Source organism: Paralichthys olivaceus, chromosome 8 (assembly GCF_024713975.1).
Source record: "Paralichthys olivaceus isolate ysfri-2021 chromosome 8, ASM2471397v2, whole genome shotgun sequence".
NCBI classification, from domain to species: domain Eukaryota; kingdom Metazoa; phylum Chordata; class Actinopteri; order Pleuronectiformes; family Paralichthyidae; genus Paralichthys; species Paralichthys olivaceus.
The window spans coordinates 3,435,810-3,463,463 of NC_091100.1; the positions used below are offsets into that span (position 1 = coordinate 3,435,810).

General features: G+C 43.8%; 1 protein-coding gene across 3 annotated transcripts in view; it reads right to left on the reverse strand.

Moving 5' to 3' along the window:
• Positions 1-27,654, reverse strand: part of sdk1a (sidekick cell adhesion molecule 1a) — a 221,523-nt gene that overhangs the window by 17,611 nt on the left and 176,258 nt on the right. For all 3 annotated transcript variants that reach the window (XM_069530412.1, XM_069530411.1, XM_069530413.1), the window contains 11 exons: positions 24,869-24,967; positions 23,705-23,896; positions 20,337-20,458; positions 20,104-20,216; positions 18,436-18,586; positions 16,823-17,063; positions 16,493-16,608; positions 12,968-13,154; positions 11,951-12,049; positions 7,832-8,026; positions 1,494-1,695 (listed from right to left, as the gene is read on the reverse strand). In XM_069530412.1, coding sequence (XP_069386513.1) covers positions 1,494-1,695; positions 7,832-8,026; positions 11,951-12,049; positions 12,968-13,154; positions 16,493-16,608; positions 16,823-17,063; positions 18,436-18,586; positions 20,104-20,216; positions 20,337-20,458; positions 23,705-23,896; positions 24,869-24,967 — 1,717 coding nt within the window. The remainder of the gene's footprint in view (positions 1-1,493; positions 1,696-7,831; positions 8,027-11,950; positions 12,050-12,967; positions 13,155-16,492; positions 16,609-16,822; positions 17,064-18,435; positions 18,587-20,103; positions 20,217-20,336; positions 20,459-23,704; positions 23,897-24,868; positions 24,968-27,654) is intronic.

Below are 27,654 nucleotides of genomic sequence, written 5' to 3' on the forward strand. Positions count from 1 at the left end.
TTATTTACAGAGAGAGAGAGAGAGAGAGAGAGAGACTGGGAGACTGCAGAGGACCAGTTAAAAATTCAGCAGGCGACACAAGAACTGCTCAAGTGTCTTCTTGTATAATAATGAGCCGGGCCAATAAGGGACAAGAAAGGCCCTATGGGGTTGTGGGTATCGTAGGAATAGAACATCAAAGGGCCGAGCTCAAAGAGGGTGGGGTACCAACTTCACTGGGAGGATGTTGAGGACAGTGTTTGAAAGTGTGAGCGTGTGTGTGTGCGCGTGTGTGTGTGGACTTTATGTGTGTGTCTGCGAAAGAGCCTGGGGACTTCGATGTTTTGGTTCCAAAGATGTCTCGCTGGAAAACAACAATTAAGGACAGATAACAAGTAAGCATGAGTGTGAGCAAACTGAGATGTAAGCTAATGCCTCCATCCGGTGCCATAATGAGAGCATTCAGTGATGGAGTGAGCTCAAAAAACGGCATCGAGACAACAACAGCTCCGTCATCATGGCGGATAGAGTCTCCCCGAGGCGGGTTTGATGCAGACGCACTGAGAGAACAATCTTCAGCATCTCAAATAGTCCTGTGATAGCTTGAGAAGGAGCTCACGAAAAAAAAAAAGAAAAAAAAGAAAAACGCCACGAAGCAGGAGACGCACACTAAACACAAATAAGCCTCATCATGGTTCTGCTACTCAGGTTGTCAGGGTGGTTGGAGTAGCCATCCAGTCTGACCACAATCACCTGCTGCTGTAATGACAGTCTCAATAGGGAGGAAAGGATGGAGGGATAAAGAGAGAGGAATGGAAAAGAAAGATGTTCAACAGCACTGGAGTCCTCGTCCACAGGACGAGTGGAGGTGATGCTCGAGGACGTATGATGGGTTTTGAAAGCTTTGGCTAGTGGTAGCTGGACGGAGGTGGTGACAACAACTGGGATAAATGATGGGAAGGCAAAAACGGATGAAGAGAGAGAAATAAGAAATAAAGCATGAGAAGAGAGACAGAGTCGTTCCAGCTGATCCTCCACATTTCTGCAGTGAGTAGGATTATTCTGCTCTCTGGTGGGCCCCCCCCCCCAACCCCCCATAAACATGTTCTTTACTTCCTGTGCTAAATACATACAAACACATTCTGTGTTCTAATTTTTCACTTCTTTGCTTTGAGAATTCACAACATCGCCCCCCCCCTCCCCCCACAAGGATGCATATACATTACAAGATTCCTTCTCAGATTGCCCACAGGTGTGAATGTAAGCATGAAGGTTGCTGCTTGTCAGGATTATAATAAACTGGCCTCTCGTCTTTTACCCAATCTCAGCTGGGATTGGCTCCATTTCACCCATGACTCTCTAAGGATGAGGTATATCTAATGGATGGATGCTTGGGGGAGAGGCTTAAGCAAACAATCAAGTGGTGTAGTAAATGTACTATGCTGTCCACAAGCTTTGATGTGTACGTGTGTGTGTGTGTGTGTGTGTGACTGTATATATTGGCTCTTGCGTACCTGTCAATGCTCCAGGCGGTCACGTTGTGTGGGATGTCAGCGATGTGTGTGTTCCAGTCCCCACTGGGCAGCTGTTTGAGCTGCACAGTGAAGTACCTCAGGGGAGAAGAGCCCGAGCCTCCAGTCACCCAGTGGAGATGGAGGCGGCGAGATTCCACGCTGTCCTGAGGAACGTACAATTTCCTCGGTGGCTGGGGCCGCTCTGTGGATGTGAGGAAAGAGAGAGAAGGTAAAAAAAGATGAGAGTGGAAATGGAAATGAAACAGGCAATGGAGCATTTAGAAGGTAAAGAGTATTCTGACACATTTTAAAAACCCAGTCATACATATAAAGGCTGTTACGTGAGTATTTTTGGTCGTCAGCATTACTTCCCTTTAGATAGACAGTGGACCGACAGAGCAAAAGACGGAGTTATCGCTCATTACCGCGAGTGAAGAGAGGTGCTGGTCACGAAGGGTCAAGACGACCACGGATTCATCTCCATCGCAGACGTGGCTGTTTGTTATGGAGATAGGTTTGCAGACGCTTTGACCTTTTTTCACCGACAAATAATAAGAAAACCCAACAAAAGTGTTTTAAAAAGGTGTTTGTGCCATTAGAAGCTTCCAGACCAGCTGGATTGTGATGCTGTGATCTCAGCTATAGTCGTGACACTATACATGGATGTGTGGGATTTGTGTGTGTGTGTGTGTGTGTGTGTGTGTGTGTTTGAACTTTAAGGGGAAGCTTAAAGTTTGAACATGTTTACATAGTCAGATGTTTAGCAGTGGAAACCGAAGACTCTATTTAAAGACTGGTGACGCTCCCACTGTCCAGTAATGAAGCCAAATGAACCCCGGATAAGAAAGTCGCCATTTTGGACATTTTGTTTGACCAGTCCTGAGTCCGTCTCAGCTGTCAATGATGTTTCACCCAGTTTCTATCGCATCGAATACCTAATGAAAACCAAACGTACTTAAAACATGAAAACTTGAACAAACATCAATGTGATAAAAACAGAAAGCATCTTTTATTTGATAAACTTTTTAGTTTGGTCTATGTCCCATCTGCTAACATGGAGGAGGTGAGGCTTCTTGTCCCCTACTCCACCCAGCAACCATCAATATCAACCATATCATTTATATACAGACTGAGGTGGAAACTTAGCAATCGAGACTTCTGGAAGGTGATTTCAGTTAGTTTTAATCAGACTTGGGATTTAATTAATCTGAATACAGCTAGCATCGCTACACGTATGATGATCTTTGGTTTCGTCTGCTGTCACAATGGTGCGTTCTCTGCCTGAAGTCTATGTGCAGGTAAGAATCTGATTAGAGACATGGATCAATTTTTTCAAAGAGAAGATCTAGAAATCCAGTCTCGCTTAATCCCCTGCCTTGATTACAGAAACCGATGTTTCAGAAATCAGCTTACAGCTGCGTCAGCTGATGCCATGCAGCTTAAACGCATGTTAATACATATGTGAGGCGATCGCTGTGCAGGAACATGTGCATTCAATATGTTTCTCCACTCATCCGTTCCTGCTTTTCCTTTAATTTCCCTCCGATCTGTCGCTTCGGATATTGAAATGAATTGCGACCTGAACAAATGGAGACTATCCAGGACCATATGCTGCAAATAGCTTCATGAACGTCCCACATTTACATCACATACGTGCACCGGCGCGGCTGCTGCAATGCATACATATGTTCAAATGAAAGTAGACATCTAACCACTGCGGCATTAAAGAAACAATATCCTCAGCAGATTGCCAGCGTGCGTGTGTGTGTGTGACTGTGTATTTGTCTTCACTATTCAATTAGGAGATGAAAGATGGCTCCAGGAGTCAGTCTTTGTAAGAACCGTGTTGCCGGTGGCTGCGTGATTAGTGGACGTGAGTACACACGTATGTGCGTGCAGACACAAAAACAAAAACACATGGTTGGGGGGCGTTACTGTTTAATTTCAGGGGCAGCAGGTTATCAATTAAGTCTAGAAATAAGAGCATTATCGATTCTCTCTGAAGTTTAATTAATCACCACTTATGCTCTCAAACAGACACAGCACCAAAGTCACATATTGACACACACACACACACACAGGCTTCTCTTCCCTCATTCATCCTTATCACAAGTAATTTTAGTCGAATCTGTTTGTCTCCCTTCTTCCCTCTCGTCCTTATTCTTCATCCCCATCAAGATTTCACTATTGTCTGCCGCTTTTGTTTCCCTGATACCATCTGTGTCTCCCTGTCTGTTCCCCTCTTGTTCTGTTCCACAGTAAAGATCATGTTCTGATAATCAGCTCATAACTGTCAGAACACGTACTGCCCTTTTAGCACTAACACGACTGTTTACTGCTACGCAGGGGAGAGGAGGGGAGCGAGATCTGCAGCCACACAGCCACAATAGACAATTTAGAGACTCCAAATAACTTAATTCCAATCTGCATGTCTTTGGACTGTGGGAGCAGGATGCACTCGAACCAGCAACCAACAACAAACATGTGATTTATTTAGTGTTTAACGGAAATATATCGTGACGTTTAGTTATTTCTTTATATTCGCCGTTAAATTAAGTCAATTTATCTTAAGTTGACCCATCAGAGGGGGATTGGGTGTATTTGATTTAGATTTAAGTTTCATCTTCGGATACTTTGACTTGTTCCCCTTTCATCATAGCGTGGGTTTAGTTCTCTTTATCTCTCCTCTTTTATCGGAGTAGAATTATTTTTTCTCATTTTTGGGTAAATCCTGCCCTAACTTTCCAGATCCACCTGGAACCCCTCATGGCCTCCAGCGCCCAGCTTCTACTTCATTCATTACATTATCAGTTGTCACCCTCTCGGACACAAACACCTGATTAGACAAATATCTCTGGAGGGAATCAGAGTTTTGTCCATAATAAATGCAGCACGTTAATGCTGCCTCACACACATACACACCCACACGCCCACTCAGAAAACCAATTTTCTCTTTCTAGGGATTAAGTTGGTCTCTTCACCATCATCAGAAAGAAATCTCTATTAGGCTATTCTGTCTATCTCACAGCGAGAATGGGCCATTATGTTACTGAAGTGGAACAGGGAACCACTGAATTCTTTTCTAAAGAAATCCTGATAATGATGCTGCCGATGTCACGATATCTGATCCAATTAAAATGCACTACACACACTGAGAGCTCTGAGTAGAATATCAGACATCATGATTCCAGTTTTTCATAAAAATTCCCTGTCACGATTTATTATAAGGACTTTTGTAGCATTTCAATGCTTTACTAGACATATTGGCTGACAGAAAAAATTGGACAAAGAGATCAGGGACAACGTGTTTCTAAGGTTCCAGAAAAAAAAAATAAAGTTATTCCTCTGGTGGTCTATTGAGACACTAGAACCACTGTTACTTTAGAAGTGACAATGAAAAGTCATCTCTTACTTTCATGGGATGATTCTTCTTATCTCCGGAGTTAAAAACCTCAACATCAGATTTGTGAAATGAATTTTGTTTTGCATTTAATTTTAAGGATAATGAAAAATGGATTAAAAACAAGTCCCAGGAGAAACAACGCTGTGCGTGGAAACGTGAAGGCCAGGCTATTATCCGTTTCTTTACAGTGACTATAATCAATATTTTTAGATTAACATCAAATCAAGAGTCCCTATAATGGGAACACTCAGTAGTGGTGCGTAGTAGTGCACAGAGAATCATCACCCTGGCAACAAAAACACTTATTGGTTCAAACAACAATTACCTACCACGGTCTACAACCCAACAACTCACCTGATGTCAGTGAATTCATAAAACATCTATTTTAACAGTGTGATTCCTGCTGTTCCCTCTGTTGACGTAACCATCAGTGTTTCCAATCTCCTCGTGTCACAATACAGTCAAATAGCATTTTATGCGGTTTAAATAAAATCCCATGTATTACCTGGTCCACACGTCGACCTGTTGTTGTGTTATGTAAAAGAATGGCTCTAAAAATACTCCGAGATGAGATCACAACCTCAGTATCTGAGGAGGATAAAAACTAGATTCGTTTTAATTGGTTTTCAAATTGAAGAAATAAAGAACTGAATAACTTAATCGAATTTAACTTCTTTTAAAATGAAGTCTCTATAAAGAGCCGATCGTCGTCTCTGTCCATCAACTGGGAGGAAATGTACAAAAGTAAGCAGGCGCTGCTCCGTCTCCTCTATCTCTGTTTGTATCACTGTTCTGCTGCTGCTGCTGTTCTGTATCACAGTTCTTGTTATTGTAGGAGTTAGTGAGATAAGCCTTAAAGACGAGGCTCTGTTTCACTCCACAAGTCCGTTAATTTGAGTCTGTTTAGTAAAAGGCATAAACACAATGAATACAACAACATTTTGTTCTGAAGAGTAAAACTCGCTCACGATAAAACAAACCCGACTGAGCCGCCCCGGCTTTTTAACTGTTACACAGATACTCCAGAAAGTCGTTATGCCCCAGCAGAATTAATACCTGGTGATTTCAATATCTACATTTGTTGCCGTGCAGCTCTGTTAAATCCACTGGAGATGTTAAATGTCATTTCCTCTTGTTCTCTTTGTACAATGTCCCCCGCGTGGAAAAGGTCACACATCTTATTTTGAGCCAATATTTGGCGCCGAGCACAAACGGGTTCCGCACATTCATCCACTAACTACTTGTTGAATCAGAGATGATCTGTCCGAGCTGTTGGCGTTTCTTTGTCTTAACTTTATCTGTGCGAGGATTTCACAAAGACCACGACTCATTACTCCTCTAAGTGGAGATCGTAAAAAATATGAAATGCAAAAACTTGACTTCACTGCACCCTTCCCACACTGTAAGTAACAGCAAACCCATTTTTTTTTTCTTCTAACCATGATTACACTATAACAGTCTTCTGTAAAGGCTGGATGAAGAAAACAAATTTTACTCGTCATTACTCAAAGCCTCCGAGCTCACACCCCATTATTCTAGTTAAATTATGCAGTAATGTAGAATCTTTTTTATAAATAGAAAACAAAGACACTTGTTACACTGGTTCCATTATTGTGTGATTTAATTCAGTTTCAGAATTTAATCACACTGTTTCTGTGCCTGTGTTCATTCATCTTGAAGAGAGAGAGAGAGAAAGAGAGAGAGGGACTGACGTAACTAGAAATGCCATCAACCACTTTACCGTTTGGTACAATCCATACGCCGCAAATGAAGATGGACGACATGTCTCACTTCCTACCATTGTCCCAACAAAGCCCTTCACAGTACAGCTGACAATCACCAACTTACTCACACATTCACACAGCTCCTCTGCATCGAGACGTGTGCACAGCCGTCAGGAGCATTCTGGGGTTGAGTGTGTTGCCGATGGAATGTATTACTGTTTTTTTTATTTTTTATATATTGCAAAATATTGTTTTAAAAAGACGTAACTTTGACTTTTAGAAAAGCTTTGTCATGAATTAAAAAATCTCTCTGTGAAAACAAATCTCTCTGCTTTTAATCCGTATTAAAAATAACTTGTGCTCCGGAAACTGAAGCACGGGAGAAAAGTTTCTAATGTAATTAAAACAGAGAAAAACTGTCTTCGCGTTGGTGTCACTCGTGAAAGTTCGTTTTTAGTTACTTCATAACAATTTGCCATTAGCCTAAGGAAGATGCTATAGTTAAACATACCGGCAGTGAGACTCGAGGCAAAGCTGAGAATATCACTTCTCTTCAAAAGGATGATTGATGAATATGTTGCCTTGATGAATTACTCACATCATCGCAATGTTTTCTGTCACACCGTACTAACACTGTTCAAATTAGATTTCTATAAATTCTTGGCTTGAGGTACGTTCAGGACTTTTTTTTTTAATAGGAGCGTGAGTTCTGCTAAAGTGTGTGCTGACTTTCACAGTTCAAGTCACTAATGTTTGTCTGCAGAGACTTCTGGGTCTGCACTCGTCTACTTGAACTCCATCATACGGGCCTGTGCTCCGTCTCGGCCACTGCGCTCCTCCGAGGAACGTTGGCTGACATTTCCATCCCTGCACACGAGGCGATCGCATTCCAGACTGTTCTTGTTTGTTCTCTGACGGTGGAACAAGAGACCAGATGCTATCGGAGCAGGATAGTCCATCTTCTCTCTTACCTCTTGAAGACTCTTCTCCTCTGAGAGCACCTCCTCTCTTCACACTTCTAACTCCATGACACGTCTGACAAGCGCTTACTGGGCCCCTCTTTACCTGATCTCCTAAACGTTGTCTTATTGAACAGATTTACCACCTAGTTCTCACTTCAGGGTCTATACTGTCCTGAAGATTCAGGGTGGAACCTCAGTTCTAATGAGTAAATGTAAGAGTCGATGTAAATGCACGTGTGTGTCCTTTACCTCTACGTTCGGTGGTAACAACCAGGGCCTCCTGTTCTTTGCCCCAGCCCACTGCGGTGCGAGCAGTGAGTCGGAACACGTAGGTCTGCTCCGAGGAGAGTCCGGTGACGGTGAACTGGCGAGCGTTGGAGCCCACCTCCACTGTGGTCCAGCGCAGAGGCTCCCTGCTGTCGAGGCAGTAGGAGATCTGGTAGCCTGGTGAGGAAGACAGAGATTTTTGAGTGTGAATATGATTCTGTGTGTTTTTGTGGCCTACTTTCGATCAAGGAGCCCACAGGAATCAAAGGGCGGAACAACATGAGACAGCAGAGGGTCTGAAAACACCGCTACACGACGCCAAAGCACGCAATCACATTTCCACTATAAAACAAACAACACTGTTCATTTACACGTCTCCACCGTAGACTGCACGTAAAGATGAATGAGGCGTCTCCAGCTCCTCCCGCTATTTAGAAATAAAGCTAAAATATCCCAGATATGAAAGTTGTGCATTCGGTAGTAATTAGTCTGATCGGGGGGGAATAGAGCCACAGAAGCAAGGTCCCAGTGATGCACGCACGCACGCACTGGAACCAGGAGCCACCTGGTTTTTTATATAATCAGATTACATAATAAAAAAATAATATAAGAAACTACCTAAAATGAAAAACTGTGTTTTATGTGTACAACATAGAGAAAAGCCCAGATTTTGACATTTAACTCACATACACTCACATGTGGACATTCCCCCTATACACACATTATTTAATCATACATCCCGTCTTCTGTCCCCTTGGCTGTGACCCATGGCGTACGCGGCTTATGTCTGTTTCTCCGTCTCATGTGCAGCAGGCCATGTAATAACACAACCACGCTTTAACACATACACACCGTGAATCCACTGATCCCAGGCCGAGCTTTCCACAGGCCACTGGCCACTCACAAAAAAACCCCAACGTGAAGATTGTATTGTACACCCAACACGCACAATCATACTTCCATGAAGTCACACACACAAAAAAAAAAAACAAGCGTGTGGATTTTATCATCCCCAAATTGTCGGGATGATAATCTGCTCAGAGGAACATAATCTGGTTGTGTGGTTGATAATCTCATCAGATAGTCTGAGTCTATGTTAATGTGCACGCAGCGGCGTGTGGAAGATTATTGGATAACAGCTACACTACAAATCCTCTTGCATCTGAACAATTGGGTCAGAGCACTTCATTATGTTCTGAACTGAATATCATTAGCACGTCGCCGCTATCAGACACATGAGGCTAAATCTCCATTACAAAGTGACTGTGTCGTGTCAGGGAAAGGCCATCTCCATCCATTCAACATGTATTTCATACTGATTCTTCAAAATGTGTGTCCTCGTGTTTTCTTTTTCTTTTGGTCCTGTCAGGATTGATTTGAGTCTTACAGGAACGCCACCACCTAAGCCACTTGAAAGTAGCAGTAGTGAATTCTTTGTCCCGCGCTTTTACTTTTATATAATTCTGAGCTGAAAGCTTATAAATAAAAACCTTGGGCAGCAACCGCAGGTCACAATGTGCTGACTCTTCTCATCCCTCAACTCCCATTTCAACACTACAAATTGTATATTGTGTTAACTCGTGTCCCAGTGTGCAGCGTTACCATTGGATCCGAGGATAAAACTCCACTAAGGCTCTATCGGACAAGGTTATATACATCATCTCCTTTTGACTTGTCAGCTCTTTCTCTCCAAGCTGTGACTGAACGCTGAACGTTAAAATTATCTCTTTTCCCTCTTAAGATCGTGATTGATGTGTTTTTTTATTTCGTGGCTTGTTTTAATGGATTGTCTTATATTACATCTATATAAGATATTTATCTGAAAACCCTGAAGATGTACTAAATAGTAGGATTGCGGATGGATTAATTCGAGTGTTGATTTTATCTGCTTCACTAATTAACTCCGGTATTTACTGCCACTGTTTTAATTTGTAACCGTTTCTCTTTTTTCCTGTTTATAGAAAATAATCATCCATCCATCCCTGATTAAATATAGTGTTGAAACAGCTTTTTGGATCCCTGTGTGTTAAGGCCATTCACATAAAAATGTGTCCCATGGTTCTCATAATAGGTGTTTTCTTCTATTTTTTGGTTTGTAAACTTTTTCCACAAGTTACCTGTATTGAAACTCGTGTCATATGATTCGTGGAACTCTGGATCGACTCCTTTGTGTTGATAATCGGCCCGAGCCTGTCAGGACCTGCCGCGCTGGGTTCAGACAGCATCTTAAAATGAAGTTCGGGTCCGGTTGGTCACGTTAGCTGGGCTGATATTTTCCTATATTTCACGTGTCTAATCAGAGACGGCAAGCAGCTTTGTGCATTCTGTGCCTGGCAGATGCTTCATTTCGATTGAATGCACAAAGGTTTGTCACAGCACTTTGCTTGTTGCAGCAAAAAAAACAACCTTATGCAGCATAAGCTATTGAAAAGAATGAGCGGTGCTGCTGTTGTAGATGAAACCAACAAATACCTCCATCATTACTATGGTTTTTTTAAAACAGTACATGATATATAGAGATTGTTATAGCGGAGTATACACTCTTCAGTTATTAAACATGGCAGAGTCAAACTGAACGCAGCTTCACACAAAGTAAAAGCAGAGATGTTTGAGAGATGAAGTTGGTGTGTGTGTGTGTGTCTGTGTGTGTGTTCTTCAAAACACTTGTGTTAAATTGGTTATGGCTTTTTTTTTTAAATTAAGAACTAAAACCAATTAAGTAGTTTTGCATATGCATACTGACTGCTCTGAGTATTTAATTTTATGGCTTTAATGTATTAAAACACGTTACATGCTCAGATTGTAATTATAATTAATATGTGGTAAGGAAATGGGACAAAGTGTCAGTTTGCCGTTGGGATGTTTGTGCTCATAAGGTTTTATCATATTCATATAGGAGTCATGTGAAAGCACAAATGCTTCGCTGCCTCCTGCTAAATTAGATTGTGCAGCGTCTGAGGTCGTGCTTCTCCTCTGTCCACTTTCTGTGTCAGTCCCCCATGGGTTGAGATCCCAAGGAGAAATGAGGCAGTCATGAGCACTAGAGAAACCGGTACAGCACAGTTATTTGTATCTGCATGAACACACACACACAGACACACACACACACACACACAGACACACAGCAAGGACACAGCAGGACTGGCCGTTTGTGTGTGTCCCTGTGATCGAGAGAGATTTGCCCTCCCACTCATCCTTCTGTCACAGAGTGGTGTCGCACTAAATGTCCTCCCTCTTACAATACAGTCACACATCACTCACACTGTCCTGCTCGACTCCCTCACCCACTGAGAGGACAAATACCACTCTGCTCTCCCCCTATGTGCCACACACACACACACACACACACACACACACTGTCCCTCCCCTCACCTCCATACATCTCCTCTCTGCCGTGTTTTTCCTTCTGTTCTCTCTCTTTCGACACCTCTCGCTTGCATTTCTTCTTCTTCTTCTTCTTCTTTATTTATCTGTTCTTTCAGATTCACTCTGCGCGCCGTGATTTTTCGTTTCAGAAACAAGTAATGTGTGTGTGTGAAACTCAGTGTGAGCTTATATATGTGTTTACGTATGCATTAGGAAAGGAGTCTTGCTCCAGCAGCTATAATGGTCTTTTTCCCAGGTACAAGCCTGATGACTGACACACACAAACACACACACACACACACTTACACACACACACACACACACACACACACACACACACACACACACACACACACAAACATGTACATAAATACCAACAAACCTTGGCAGTGAAGTGGAAGGTAGAAAGAGCTGACCCCTGTTTGAAAGCTAAAAACAGAATCAGCTCTTTTCCATTTTACGGCTCTTACTTCCTTCCTTCCCTTGAAAGATCTCAGCAGTGTGTGTGTGTGTGTGTGTGTGTGTGTGTGTGTGTGTGTGTGTGTGTGTGTTCACACATTTAAAACTGCTAACTCATTCCCTCTGTAAGCCCAGCTCTTTCCTTCAGCAATTGAAAATAAATCTATTGTCACTACAAGCATAAAACTTTTGATTATGATTAGAATGTTGTTATCAAATATCTGCTTTTTGTGTGTGTGTGTGTGTGTGTGTGTGTGTGTGTGTGTGTGTTTATACCTAATATGATGCCGTTGGGGTTTGTGGGCGGCTGCCAAACCACCCTAACTGATGACAACCGAACCTCTGGAAACACCATCCTGACAGGGGGACCTGGGACTGGAGAGAAAATTAGAGACGGGAGTTGGCAGGAAAGTTAAACTCTAATAATATCTACAGAGAGAAGCTGAAGCACAAAAGAACCAAACGTCAACGCGGTAAAGAGGAAGACAACATCTGACGCTATGCACCGACAGTTAATAATCTAAAGGCTCATTTATGATCAACATTATATACACATCACTTCATTTTGTCAGTGCACACGCACACGCACACACACACACACAGTCTGTTTTAAGAGGAACCTCTAAAAGACACAAAATAGAAAATGTAATTTTCTCTCAAGCTCACACTGACTCCGTCTATGTTCCTGATAAAAGCACATGTTCCACACCACCAAATACAACCTGAGTGTATGTGTGTGTGTGCGCGGGTGTGTATGTACAGTATGTGTATGTGTGTGACTGACAGACAGGATGGAAGTTCATTATACATTGCCGGGAATTGACTTTCCCATTCTTGTTTCATCCTGAAATGAGAAAATCTTTTCAGACGTGACACTGTTTGATAGAGGATGAGTGTGTGTATGAGAGTCTCTCTGTTTGCACGTGTGCGAGTGCGCTTGTGTTGTATTATTCTGAAAAATCAGACTGGGTCGCTGGCATCCTGAAAAGTCTGCCATGGTTTTCACATCTCTGCGAGAGATCTGAGGGGAGAGCTGCACACATGGCAAACACAAGTACGCACACGCGCCTGCACAATGTGTTCTCCGAGTTTAGACCGGGGAGGGGGTCTGACGGGTGAACTGAACCCGGTGGATGACGAGTGCAGTGGTGGGGGAGACGGGCGGCGCTGACAGCTGAGGTGTAAAGAGGTGAAAAACAGCTATGGAGGTGAGACGGAGGCGAAAGCAGTTGAAGAAAACCGCTGAACAGAAAGGTCAGTGATCACGGCGGGACACACGGAGAGAGATCCTACCGTCTTCTTTGGTTCGGAGCAGTATGGGGTTGCTGAGAGGGCCGTCGCCGATCTGTGTGTAGGCCAGAACCTGCAGCACGTACACCGTGTATCGCTGGAGAAGCCTGAGGAGCAGCGACACGTTGCCTTCGCCTTCTGTCGCCTGAACACCAGGGGGGACGTCAGAGTCCTTCTCGCTGTAGAACACCTGAACACAGAAACAAGTTACACACAATCACAGATATAGATAAAAACTGGACAAATATGTCACGTCCTCTCCGTCAGCTCTTTAAACACTGCTTGTGATGTTTTATAATTACTCTGGTGTCTTTTGACGGATTCCTTTTTCTGATATCTAACACTTTATTGTCAACAAATTGAGGACAGAACCAGCAGTGAGTTAGTCTCTCAGTAAATTGAGCATCTTACTCTGCCTCTCATCCCCGAGTCTGTTTGTTTCCAACTAAGACATACATCTTTAAAGCCGCTACAACACTAACAATGGCTTGCAACGCTCCTTGGACGCGGGAGAGGTCACTTGTAGGGATGAACCCACAGACAATTATCTCCACAGTTCCCCAAAGCTGTGCGCAGCTTTGTTTCATTTCTCAGCCCACTCTTTCGTTACATGATTCTCCTGCTTCGGTTCAGTCTGGAAGCTCGCAGTGTGTTTTTCGGACCAAGGAGGCAGGAGTGAAAAAGCTCAAAAAGTCCACCGCCCGGCACAACAAACATCAAACAGAGCGGGTCATCCACCGTTCACCGGTTCCCAAAGGTGAAGGAAGCTGTATTTCAACTTTTCAGTCCATTATTTTCTTTAATATCAATGTAACCTCACTGTATTGGTTGACTCTCGGCGTGTATATAATGCGGCTTTTGTACAGCGAAGATCTAACAGGTAGGTGTCTTTAAAAACCTACTGGTTGCAAACGTCCTCACAGCAGACGGATGGATTTAATGGAGCATTCAGCAGCTAAAGATGCCAGAAACAGAGCTGAAAGGAGAGCTAGTAATGGACTCATATTCCCAGCATAGGCAGGTACATGAGTACAAATGAATGTTGCTCCTTGCTGGATGTGTAAATACCATTTCAGTCAGTTAACTCCCATTTGAAGTGTTTATTACAGCAGCAGAACATCCTTAAAGTTTGGCGTCTAGGCTACGACCTAATCCCTCTCAGAGATTTGATTGTAGGAGATAATGGGAAGTGAGGAGCAAATATCATTATATTATATTAAATCGACAGGCAGCAATGCTGACACAGGGCAGCGCAGGCATTGACAAGCGAAGGGAGGGATAGGAAATATTTGCAGCTTAAATAGACCCCCACACTGGGAGGGTGCGTACGATGGAGGATTGTGGAGAGAGGTCACATGAGTAGAGCAGGGCAGCTCCAGTTAACTCCCTGAACTGGCTCTTAAGCGTCTCTCCATTTTTCTACTCGTCAATCAATTTTATAAGGTGATAGAATGTCAGTGTTCCTGAAATCAAACCTCCAAAATCAGTTGTTATAGATTTAAACACAACCAAACATTAAGTTTCTATTATTTCAAAATGAAGGAGGAAACGTATTAAATCCTCTGGACACTGTGGTGATTTTGGAAAATGTCTCTTAAACATTAATAAAAACGTGTGTTGGTTGAAAAGAATTTTAGCTGCAGCCAAGTATTTATAGCACTGGAGAGGTGCATGTGGAACTGATTCAACACAGGGGCCATGTTCATCGTGTTCGAGTCACACACATGCCTCAGAGGGTTTTACATTATGAAGGAACATGTCAGACGGAGCGATGGTGTGGCTCACTGATGTATTTTTGACAACAGTGGAGGTTGGAGGCACGGAGGAACCGGTGATATCAGATTTGGCAAGAGAAGACTTAGTTTTGGTCTTTTCATGGGATTTGCAGAAAATCGGGGGAAAATACAGAATATTACCACATTTTAAATGAAACATCCATTAAGAATCTCCAGCGCCCACATTTAAAAATACAGCACACGCCGTACTTCCACCGGCACCGGGATCCAATTTGAATGTGTGTCAAGAACTGTTCTTTCGTGTCCATTCTCTCTCTGTGTTTTTCATGTTCAAGAACTCGCTGCCCCGCTCCAAATCACTCTGAAGGGAAAAAAAAAAGTCAGCTCTTAAGCGTCTAAGAAGAGAAATAGTCGTATGACGAGGGGGCAGGAGGAAGGGGAACAACATCTTCGAGGGGATGGAAGGTGCTGAAGATCTATTAACATGGTTGGCATGTAACTCAGCATGTTCCTCAGAAAGGCAGTGAGAAAACACACAGATGGGGAGTGTGATGTGCTTCGGGGGAAGGTGGATCCTGTGACCTGAATTTTGCATTTTTTTTAAATACCGGATGCTGCTGGTTTTTAATCGCCTGTTTTCCTCTGTTGTATGAATTTATCGAGAAGACGACTATATTGAGGATAAACCCCCCCCCCCCCCCCCCCCCCCCCCCCCCCCCCCCTCACCCTTTAAGGCTTTTGTTCTGCTGGGTTCTGTTTGAGTGGCGATTAAGTGCTGTACTCAATGCCACTTTTATGTTCGGGAAAAAATATTTTGCATGAGGTTTCTCTTTATTAAATCTTCCTTTCTAAAGATGTCGAGGGGGCTACATATGCACCGCTGAACGGGCAAAGCAACATTGCAAAAATACAGACAACGGGTACTTGTCTTCTCTTTATTTTAAAATCAAACAGAGAAGTGGAGTACATTATAATAAATCCCTGGAGGAGGGGGGGGGGGGGGGGGGGGGGGGGGGGGGGGCGTGGGAGCTGGCAGAAAGCAAGTGGAACTACACTGGGAGTAAAAGAAAGGGGTGTGACTGCCAGTAAGTGGTGCACTCAGGCAAAAATGAGTGCACCTTTCACTTCACCATCTACTGTATGAATCCAGTTTATTTCTTAGAAGCCCGCGCGTCAGAGAATGTCAATTTCGTCACTGTCGGCTGGTTCAGCAAAACTCAATCCTCCAACTTCAGTATGGAAATAAAAGGATCAGCTGTGATGTGGCGGATGCGGGTACATTCGTAAGCAAGTCTGGACTTGGATACTGATGCAGGAGCAAATTCAACTCGCGTATGTACGTATGCTCAACACTTCACACTATCCTGCCGAAACTTCTGCTCAAGAATTTAAAAAACAAAACGCCCTCCAAAGCCAGCAGGCTTTATGGATTATTCTCTTTTATTCTGAAATGTGTAATCCAGCCATTGTTTCTACTACAACATGAGACAAGCTGTTTTATGAAAGAGTATTAAACATTAAAGCCTCGTTCATCTGCATGACCCCCACCCCCTATCCCCCTACTCCTTTACCCCCCCGGATGCTTATAAAGGAAGAAACATAAAACTGCAGCAGTTACAGGATGTTACATCATATTTGTGCTATATCAGACATTTGTGTGTCCATGTCAGTGTGAGTGTGTGTGTGTGTGTGATGGAGTTGGTGGAAGTGTTAATGGACTCATGATGGAATGGGGTTGTGTGTGTGGGTGCGTGCATGTGTGTGTGTGTGTGTGTTGCAGAGTTTTAAACACCTTATATCCAAGTATGACTCCATTTTTCTGAGCCCGAGGGAGAGGAGACCATTTGAGTAGGATCTGGGTGGAACTCACTGCCTCAGCAGTAACATTCCTCGGAGATCCAGATGGAACTAGAGAACACACACACACACAGAGAGAAAGAGAGAAAGCTCATTGCTACTTGCTCTCTAAACCAATCTTTGATTTTATCTAAACCATCTCCATCTTCTCCTCCCTGTTCTCCTCCCTCCCTCCACCAATCCTACCCTCACTGGAATAGAGGGAGTGTGCAGGGATATGAGGTGGCTCTATTGGACACTAGCAAACAGGAGTGAATGTTCGTACCAGATTCTGCTGTCTGTGCAGCGATGGTGTTACTCCAGGGTCCAGGTCCTATGGAGTTGTAGGCCTGTATCTGAACCTGGTACTGGGTCCAGGGATTCAAGCCCTCTATTGTGGCCTCAGCGGTCTCCCCTGCTCCCTCCGCATCGTCCATTCTGTCCTCCCCCTGCCCGTCCGTCCTCCACACGCGCAGCCGGTAGCCCACAGTCTCTGGGCTGCTGTTGTACTCAGACTCAGGAAGAGGCTGGAGAGTAAAGACGAGGTGGGAGGAAAAAGAGCAGATTAGAATAAAGTGCATCCTCTGGTTTTATCTGTATATCGAGAAACCAAACAGTTCCCACAATGAGAACGGGCCTGGCGACAGTGGAGAGACAAGAACTCGCTTTTAACAGGGAGAGGGGCGGAGAGGCAGCCACACCGGAGACGAGAGGATCTGTGCGTGTAGATCATTGTGAATACATGTTGTAAAATGAAAGTTTACTTCTGCAAATGAATCAAAAGAAGAGCCAGAATATTGTTATTTATCTGACGCGTCAAACTTTGAAGTACACCCTAAAAACGTTCTCCTCTCTGACATCCCATCTCCCGCTCCTTCTCTCGCCAGCTTCTCCCCGTCTTATTCACCCGCTGTCATCCTCTTTAACGTGCTTCCACTCTCATTTCCTGTCACCCCCCCCCCCCTCCTACTGTCACCTCATCGTCTCTGCCTGTGACCCACCATGTCATTATGCATTACAGCCACAGTCACCTCAATTCAGCGCCCTACAATCATTTAAGCAGGACGTTTAGTTTGCTCACGGTGTATAAATCCACATTATTAGATCTTAACCAACAATGTACAGCGGTTGCTCTGTGCTGTGCAACAGATAAGGACGTGAGACATCCAGTCATTTTAAATACCCCAGTGATTTAGCTCAGCTTAGCATTTAGGAGCCGTAATACAGAATGTCACATTAGCTTTATTACCCTTAATATGCAGCTTAGAATAATAGCCTTAGCTAAAACCATTGTGATGGTTCCACTACAGCAGCAAACCTAGCATGCTGTAGCTCAGGCTGGGCGCTAACACGCAGGTAAAATCCTATTAGCATGCTGCATAGGTAGCCCGTAGCGCCTCAGTGTCTGTGTCTGATTTGACAGGCTCTTTTTCTCATTCCAGCTCTTAAATGGAAAATACTCTGCCCTCCATTTATGTTATAATAGAAGAGGAGAAGGGGGGGCGAGGGGGACGGAGGGCAGGAACAAGAGCAAAAAAGAAAAGACAGTGAGGAGAAAATTATATTGCAGTTTGTGCTGCAAGCAGTCCGCAGGGTGAATGGGGAATGTGACAGATTAGTTTTAGCACTGATAACCAGGAGAGACACTGATTATAGGCTGTCATCCACTCAAGCTGTTCACTCCTGCTGCTGGTGAGCACACGTGCACGCACCTACGCACACAGAGAGCAGGCGCACGGAGATGCAGAGCGAAGGAACACAAAAGAAAATCCCCTTCAGTCAAATTAGCACTGTTTGAAGAAGTGTAACGGGGCGAAGAGCAAGGTTTTACAGTTGGAGAGTGAAGTGTGTGTGTGTGTGTGTGTGTGTGTGTGTGTGTGTGTGTGTGTGTGTGTGTACCATCCAGCTGAAGCGCAGACTGGACTGTGTAGCAGACAGCAGGGTGAGGTTGGAGGGGTGCGTGTCAGGTGCTGCCTGCAAGGTCTGAATCAGCCTGGAGGGGGCGCTCATGGGACTGGCTCCCACAATGTTCACCTGACGCATCCTGAACCTGCAGAGGAAGAAAAAACCAAAACAAGCTAAAGTTTAGTTAGTTTGTCAGGAGGAGGACCACCACCCTGGAAACAGTTGTATAATGTTCACTGTTCCACAGAGAAATAACAACTCTGATAATGTCACAGAGATCGAAAAAATATAAAGTCACAACATAAAGCAGTTTAAAAGTCTCCGCTTCAAAAGGCAATGATGATAAATGTTGTGATAATAAGATAAATTTGCAGGTAAATGACATTTTCACGTTCATTCAGAAAAGTTTACCGAGTTTAAACGTGGAGTTTATATCACCAGAGTTATCGTTTACGTTTCAGACAACATTTTGTTTCATCTCATAACAAATGGGCCTCAAGTCGGAGATTGGGGTAAAGTTTCCAACCTGAGTCCATGAATCATGCAGACTGAGGAGTCACCTGCTCGTCATAAAAATACTGCACAGCTTACACACACAGTGATAGAGGCAGTCAAAGTACAACAGGTCAACCAGACAAGCAGACGTCACACTAATAGCAAAGAAAGACTAGTTTTGAATATTTGGTTTTATTTCTAGTCAGATCATTTGTGTTATTCATTTCAGAGCATTAAAAAATATATATTTTACTCTATGGCATCCTGCAGGTGAAACTCTGTTGTTGAGTTGAATTAATCCGAACATCAGTCAGAAAAAAGGGCCGTAACCTGTTGACACACACACACACACATTCAGCCGCGAGGGAGCGATTGTTACTTCTGTTAGATCTAAATGCGTCAGTGCTTCGGTGTGGGTGTGAGTGACAATGTGTGCGGACGTGCAGCGCGCGTGAGAGACCACATCTACGACTCCCCGTCCCTGAGTTGGGAGATAGAGAGCAGGGTGTAAAGAGGAACTTAAAGCGAGGGATAAGACGCACAGACAAGTGCCTCACTTCATCTAATGTCCCAATGGTGTCGCCTGTGACAACATAATCCCTGTGAGTGCACAAAGTGTACACACACACACACACACACACACGAACCGCAATCCCATTTCAGATGAAGACAGAGATACAAAGAGCAGGAGGCAGAGATAGACAGATAGACTGATAAATACGGCAGAGAGATAGACATATGGATAGAGAGGGGGAGAGAGAGAATGAGGAGGAAGCCGTTCGGAGTGGGGATAGATCACATTTACAAACTGCCGGCTCCCCATGGCCCTTGAGCAGGGATTACAGACACTCCTCTCTCCTCCTCCTCCTCCTCCTCTTTAATGCTCTCTGCTGCCCTTCCTGCTTTCTCATCGCCTTTCCTCCCCCCCTCCTTCCCTCCTTCCTTTCAGCTATTTAAGATGGGGGGGGGGGGGAGGATCTGCATGCAGCAGCAGTGAAGGTGCTGACAAATAGAAAAGTCTCAGATGGAACTGTCTCCCGGTGTGTCTGTGTGATTTATCTAACTTCACCTGGGTTGAGCAATGCTGCAGGAACTGCTGGGTGTGAGTGCGCGGTATCGCATCACTTCACCGTGTTCTCGCGCAGGTGACGCGTGTTTGCCACTCACCTGTACTGAGTGAACGGAGCGAGGTCGGGAATCTCCAGTGTGTCTGCATCCGGCTGGTTGTCTTTCTGGTAGACGACTCCCCACGCTTCCCCTTTTCCATCCTCCTTCACTACCTGTTAAAGAGAGATATAACACTAAGGCCCTGTTCTGACCTGGTACACACATCCGTCCAGAGATCCACTTGCGATCGGATCTCTCAGGGCGGATGTTAATCGCAGGTCTCACACACGCACCTGTCCTTCGACAATCCATCGAGATATCGCCGTCTTGCCGTCAGGACCGGGGCGGAAGCGAAGTGTTGCCGTGCGAGGGCTGATGTTGGAGATGACTAAGTTGGACGGAGCTCCAGGAAGTTCTAGAGACAGAAAACAGAGAGAATACTTCTTCACTCAAAGCTACAGCAACAGAAAAAGAAAATCCCTTGAGAGTTTTGCCAGTGCAGCCGACAGCGGCAGGTCACCGTCATATTTTTTACGGGTATATAAAATATTTACGGTCCTAAATCTGTGGGATTGTTGCTCCCACAACAATGTTATTTATGAAAAGAAAAATAGTCTGCACTGCATTATTGATGTTTCAATAGTAAGTTACACTTTCTTTGAAATAAGAACCACCTCTGGTTGCTGGTGCTGCAGGAACAAGGTAAAATTGGAATGTATATAAAGACCAGTGGGGTTTTTTTTTTATAGTGCAGTGAATTATTTTGAATAAATGGATAAAAAAAAAGGGGAACAAAACTGTTTTGAGATTTTTCCATGAATGGATAAATAAAATGCCAAAACTGTGAAACATGGTTTATAATTAACACGATAACAAGAGAAGAGAAAACGAGGAGATGCACGTCACCATTAATGACAAAAAAGATTTTAAGTCGGGGTGAGTTTTTTTTAACCATGCTTGGTTATTATAAAGAAAAATTAAAGATTGGTCAGAAAAAAGACGTTAATTATAGTAAAGCGCAGGCTCTTGTGCTACAGCTGTATCTCTCTCTCTCTCTCTCTCTCTCTGAGAGGATGACGGCAATTCATTTCATATTTCTGAGGTTGGCAATACAATACACTGAGATAAATCTGTACACCAGTGGAGGCGAGAGGTAAATTAAATGCACAGTTCACTAAAGTCCATTTAAGGCCAATAAATGTCTGAGTGGGCTGCAGGGCTCATAAATTATGTCTGACCCATTATTATTCCAACATTGTTCTATCTCTGTGGGAATAATGAGTGACAGGACCCGGGTAATGTTGCTGAACAGTCGTGGACGCCTGGATACCGCGGCCGGGCGACGAGGAAGTGACGAGAAGCGGAGGACAATCGAGAACAGACGAGAGGTTATGTTATTATTTTGCTGTCAGCAGGATTACGTACAATTACCGACTGAGTTTCCGTGAAACTTGATGGAACATTGCGTTTTTTTCCCCCCTCGGGAATAATTCATGAATCTTAATGAAAAGAAAAATCAGGGCTGATAATTATGAGTGTGTGCAATTTGGTGCAGATTGAATTTAGGGGGATCCTTGGTGTCAGTCTGATCAATCAATACGTAGACCTGATCACTACAGTCCAAAACTTACAAGAAGCAAAAACAAAACACAGCTGACATACTGTTTATCCTCATCATCAAAATCTAATGAGTTTGTAATTTGCCGTCCTCCCACAAAGAATCTATGAGTAAAATTGTTTTATTTTCGTATTTTTGTGAGGATTAATTAAAAATAACTAGACAGTTACTGTCTTTCACAGCTGGAAAATGCTGCACTCTCGAAAGCACAACAATCGAGTTTCAATTAATTCATCTTAAACGCAGAGAACATGTCCTCAGCATAGAATCCTTGATGATGAGCAGGTTTGTTACTTTGCACTTGTTTCCTGTTTGAGTTGCTGTTTCTGTCACATTCACACTGAAACCTGCACTGAACGAGGAGGATGTCACGTAATTCATGGATCTGCTCCCTGATCCAGATCCACACCGAAAACATTTAATACATTTCTCCACCAAGTTGTTTTTTTTTGTGCATAATCTTATTTAAAAAACCAACAGGGGTAAAACCTAACCTCCTCTGAGGACGTAACTAAGTTTAGTCTGAACACTTCAATCAGAGCTAAATGTTCTGCTGAAGCCACAGGTGACGACAGCTCGGGAGACGGAAGCTGAAATTCTGAATTTTCTCTTGCTCTCTCTCTTTTTAAATTTTTTCTTTTTTAACCGTCAAGTCCCAACGAATTAACAACGGCTTGTTTCTCTTAATGCAATTTACAAAATCGAAAATAATCATAATCCACTTTGCTCTAAATTGTCTCAGACCTGTCTTCAGAGCCACTGTTCAACCACCTCTCCTCGCTGTGATACCCGGTATCTCTCTGTGTAAGTGCTCGGCTGTGATCCGCTGAATTCTGCTGCAGCTTCACAAACTTCACATTTGCTTAACATGGCGGAATACATGCATCTGCAAAGAAGGTGAATCAAATGCTGTGTTTTGTAACACATCGGTTCACCGGGGAACATCAGGGCGGTTTGGTAGAATATCTCTAGGGGATTTTCATTGCAACTACATAACTGGACCGGGTCCAGTTAGTATGGAAACAAGGGAATACACTTTTAACTGGATCCAGCCAAGTACATGTCTGCAACAAAAGACAAATTACAGCTATCAGCCACCATTTCTCTGTAAGTGCATACAGCAAACTTGTAAGGGTTATAATGTGGAAATGTTGATATCAGCTGCCTTGCTCAGATGAATGACAAAATTCTCCCTACTCCATGAATACATGAATAAATAAACAAGACAAGAATCTATGCTCAGTGGATCTCTCTCACTCTCTCTCTCTCTCTCTTTCCCCTCTCTCCATCTCTCTCTCATTCTTTACTCCTTTTTTCTAATCTTCAGCCCTCTGTCTTTCCTTCAGTCTTTTGCTTTCATGAATTAATGAATAACCTCTGAATCTAAAAAGTGTCTGTATCCATCTTTCTTTCACTTTTTGTGCTCTTATTTATAAATTAATAATCGGAAAATGTTACGACAAAAATCCTGCTGCAGGAGTTTTTTTCTATTCTATTCTCCTCCACTTCCTCTCAGTCCAGTCTTTGGTCTTCTTTTCTTCAAAGATTGCATATATCTTTGTGCTCCCTGTTCTTCCCTCATTATATTTCTCCATCAGTTCTTTCGTCCTCAGTTCTGTTCTTTGATTGTCTCTTGCTCTCTCTCTCTCCCATCACCCCCCCCCCCCCCCACACACACACACACACTTTGCTATTTGCAGTTAATCATCACTAATAATGATTGCAGCTTGGCCTTAGTCCAGTCATACAAACTCATCTTGCATGCAGTGTGCACATAGTATACACAAATAAACTGCACACTAAAGCACTGTCTAAGATGCTGTGTGTGTGTGTGTGTGTGTGTGTGTGTGTGTGGAGAGGGTGATGATTCATGGACGCACAGTTAAAGCCACTTATCAGCCCGAGGAAAGACAATGGCATCGTAAGAGCTCATCAGTCATATTTACTCCGCACGCACACACGTACACAGCGGGGTACATGTGAAAATCTTTCTTTAGTGTCGCTGTCAGCTCCACTGTGCTCACTTGTGCGTATTTATTGTACCTGGTGGGACTCCGGTGGAGATGGTGGAGGAGGTGACCACGCCCCTTCCTGCGGCAGTGAGCGCCGCCACCTGTAGTGAGTATGCGGTGGTGGAGGTGAGGCCGGTCAGCTGGTACCGCAGGGTGGAGTTGGAGAGAGAGCGTTCCTCGCGACTCGACTCTATATCAGACACTTCCCACCACAACACGTAGCCTGCGGGGAGCAGAGCACACGCTGGGTTGATAAAGGTATTCATAATAAAGGTAATAAGGGTAATAAAGTTGTATATAGACATGAGCAGACTCACACACACACACACACACACACACACACATACACACACACATAATGAGATGTACAGAGCCAAGAAGGAGGGAGAGTGTGTGGGTGGGTAACTACAGTTGAATCCCTGTCTGTCCCTTTGCATCTTCACAGTCATGCATCACACTCCACCACCTTCAAACGTGTGTGTGTGTGTGTGCGTGTGTGAGTGCGGCCACTTGTGTGTAACGCCCTGGAGAGAGTGAATGGTCCCGCATCTGTCTCCATGCTCACCAGGTGCTGGATGAAAAGCAGGTTGAGGAGAAAGGAGTAAATGTGGAAGGTGACCTTGATTTAATACAAATCTTGCCACTCCGGAGTGTGAAAGCTGACTGTAAAGGTGCTGCAGCCTTGTGCTGTTCGACTGTGCGCTCGTTGTGCATGTGCCTGATGAATGTTTGGACATAATCCTGCTCTGTCAACACGCGGACACTTACTCACACACACGTACACGTATTCACAATGTGGGGTGATCGCTTAAAGGGAGTCCATTTGTGATTTCAGACAGATTTCGTCATTTTTTTACCTTCACACCATGTTGCCTGCACCCAGAGCGAGAGTTACAGTTTTGGGACACATCCATAGACATGTATTAAAAAAAACGGATGCTGACGCCAGGTCCGGAAAGTGAAGCTAATGAGGACATCTGTATTCTCTCAAATGACCAGCAGGGGTTGCAAAAAAAAAAGATTATGGTCTCACTCAAGAGACGATAAAGCTCAAACCTCCAGCTCTTCCAAATATGGATGCTTCTGGTTCCACAAAACAAAGATGGCACGAGACAAGAAATCAAACTCCAGGCTTCAATGAAGCAGCTCACAAACCGATGGGCGATGTCACCGTTGATTGCCTCTTGGCTCTTACCAATAATAATGCCGTTCCTGTCCTCGGGCTCGGCCCAGCTGACTCTGAGGGACGTGTCTAAGATTTCAGTGAAGCTCAGATGACGAACAGGTCCAGGTTCTGAGAAAAAACAGATTCACACATCAGATATTGGTTTTATTGTTGAGCTCATATTTTAAATATTCCTACAGTGAATCTACATCAGAGACAAAAAGAGATTTTAGACGACGTCACGTGTTTACGCAGCCCGTCACCTGCTGCTCTTCAGCCTCTCACACCACCTTGTAATCACATCTGCATTGACCACCACACACATATTCAGGTGCACGCATGCCTGTCGTTTCTCATTTCATCCATGGCGCTCTGACCCCTCTCCCTGCAGAGCGATTAAGCTATTCATCTGAGACATTCAATAACACAATCTCTCACACACACACACACACACACACACACACACACACACACACACACACACAAGAACACACACTTCCCTTCCTTACCCGCGGAGGACTGAGGCCAACCAAAAGTGAACCACTACTTTGAGTCGTTTCAGTCATTATTAAATAAACTCTTTTATAAAATAATTGTAGAACTGCTTTTTTCATTTCCTTTCTTTTTCAGACAAAAGGGTAATTGAATGTGAATATAATAAATACATAAGAATATAACTACATATGGCATATTTATTATCTACAGGTAACTACTGACGGCACTGGGAACTCCTCACAGTATCTTCTCAGTCGTCACTTTGTATGTTGGATGTGAAAATCCACTGAGTCTCATAAGGACTGAACCCTCATCCCGAGAACATCCGAGCTTTCCTCTAACACACCGGGTTATTTGGTCAGAGACAGTCAGGCTCAGAATCCTCGAGTTCTTCAGTCTTTTCATCTGGATGTTGGAATTAACCAAGGACTGAACCCACAACCTCCAAACATCAGAGCGATGATAAAACACCTGGAGCCATTTGGTCAGACACTCCTTTGCTTTTTCTTTGAGCTGTGTTTCTTAGACCTTTTGTGTCCTTCCTTGGAAGTCGGACATCAAAATTCAATAAGTTACTTGAGAGCTGAACCCACAACCTCAATATTTCATTTGAACTCTTTTTTGGGGGGGAGACTTTTTTTCAGCTTTATTAGACGGAGACAGTGGAGAATGACATGACATGTGCAGGGATGACTTGCAGCAAAGGGCCTGGGCGGCTGCTGTATGGATTCAGCCTTGATGGTGGTTCATCCTTATCCAGGTGAACCACAGCGAGGTCCCACATCCTAAAAGATTTAACACCCCTCTGACATTTTGAGACATTTGGTCAGACACTTATGAGCTGCATTTTTTGGAGCCCTCGAGTCTTCACTCATGGAGTTGAGCTTCAAAATTCACTGAGCCTCATAAAAGTTTAAGCCTAGAACATCCAAGCAGTCGTCTAACAAGCTGAGCTATTTAGTTAACAACTGTTCCACTCTGTGTCATTGACTTCTCTCCTTTGGGTGCTGTCCAGAGGAAAAGCTGGCACCACCTTTGGCAGATCATAGTGGCCGAGTGGAAAGGCACTGGAGAAACCGGACAATTCACAAGTTTTACTGTTGTAGGTTTAATCCTCCGGCAACTTATTAAACTTTGAAGTCCTGCACCCTGAGGAAAGACTCCGAGACTGAGAGAATTGTTTGGTAGCTTTGGCGTTGTGGGTTTGATGCCTGAGTTTTGAAGTTCAATATCCACAGGTCGTCCAAAATGTCTCTGTTCAGGTAGTGGGAGGAAATCTCTGGAGTTTTGAGATCCTTTCAGCAAAGTAAACATTCGAAGGCTCTGAAAAAGAAGTTGTGAGTCTGATCCTTATGAGACTCAGAGAAATTTATACCCAGAATATTGAAAAGCTGGAGAAAAGCCACCTCTGAGAAAGGGACTTGCTCAAGTCTTGGGTTTATTTGTAACTGCAGCCTCCAGTGATGCAGTTCAAATCCTGCTGCTTGTTTTTACCAGTGTCCTTTAACACCATTCCTTTTGTACTTAGTGGTTCTATCAGTGTAGTCTGAGGCTACAACCACACACAGTGAACATTTGCTTTCACGGATCATGCATGTGCAGGTGTAAACAGGAAGCAGCAGATGCCGTGGGTTGTTTAGATCCAGGAGATACCATGAACAAAGAACAGCAAAAAGTCAGAGCAGGGATTTCTTTACTTGGGCCGACGAGGAGGTGGAATTGTTACTGAATGTAAGCACCAGCAATGTTTCCTATTCATCGCTGGTGGTTGAGTCGTGAGTGATAAGACCCAATCAGGCCCCGGGTCTGGCATCATCAGGATGCAGGTGAGTGCATCATCATTTCCAAATCAGTCTCGGTTTCTGTCTGTCCAGAATAAAACGCAGCCCTGGATTTTATAAACAGCGCCCGAAGTGTTGCCAAGGTTCTGTCCTCTGTTTTCAGGGGCTAAAAAAGTAGAATGGACAGAAGGCATAAACATAGTGTAATGCATTTTAAAACTAAATAGTTTGAGTGTGGCTGTAGCCTGAAAACCTGCCTCGGGCTGCACATAATTCACACTGTGGAGATACAATGTTTGTGAATGAGTCTTTCAAATCTCTGCTCCGACCTGCAGAGGCAGTGCTGAGTATGAACTGTAACATGAGTCGGCCCCAATGTGGATAAAATTAAAATACATTACAGAGTTATAGAGTTTGAGACATAATTATAGCATGATTTAAAGAATGACTGAGAGTGGAACTAAAAAATGTGCCCTGCTAGCTCACTGGTCCACAGTGTGTAATGACTGAGAAGTCCACTATTGGACACACACGCGCACA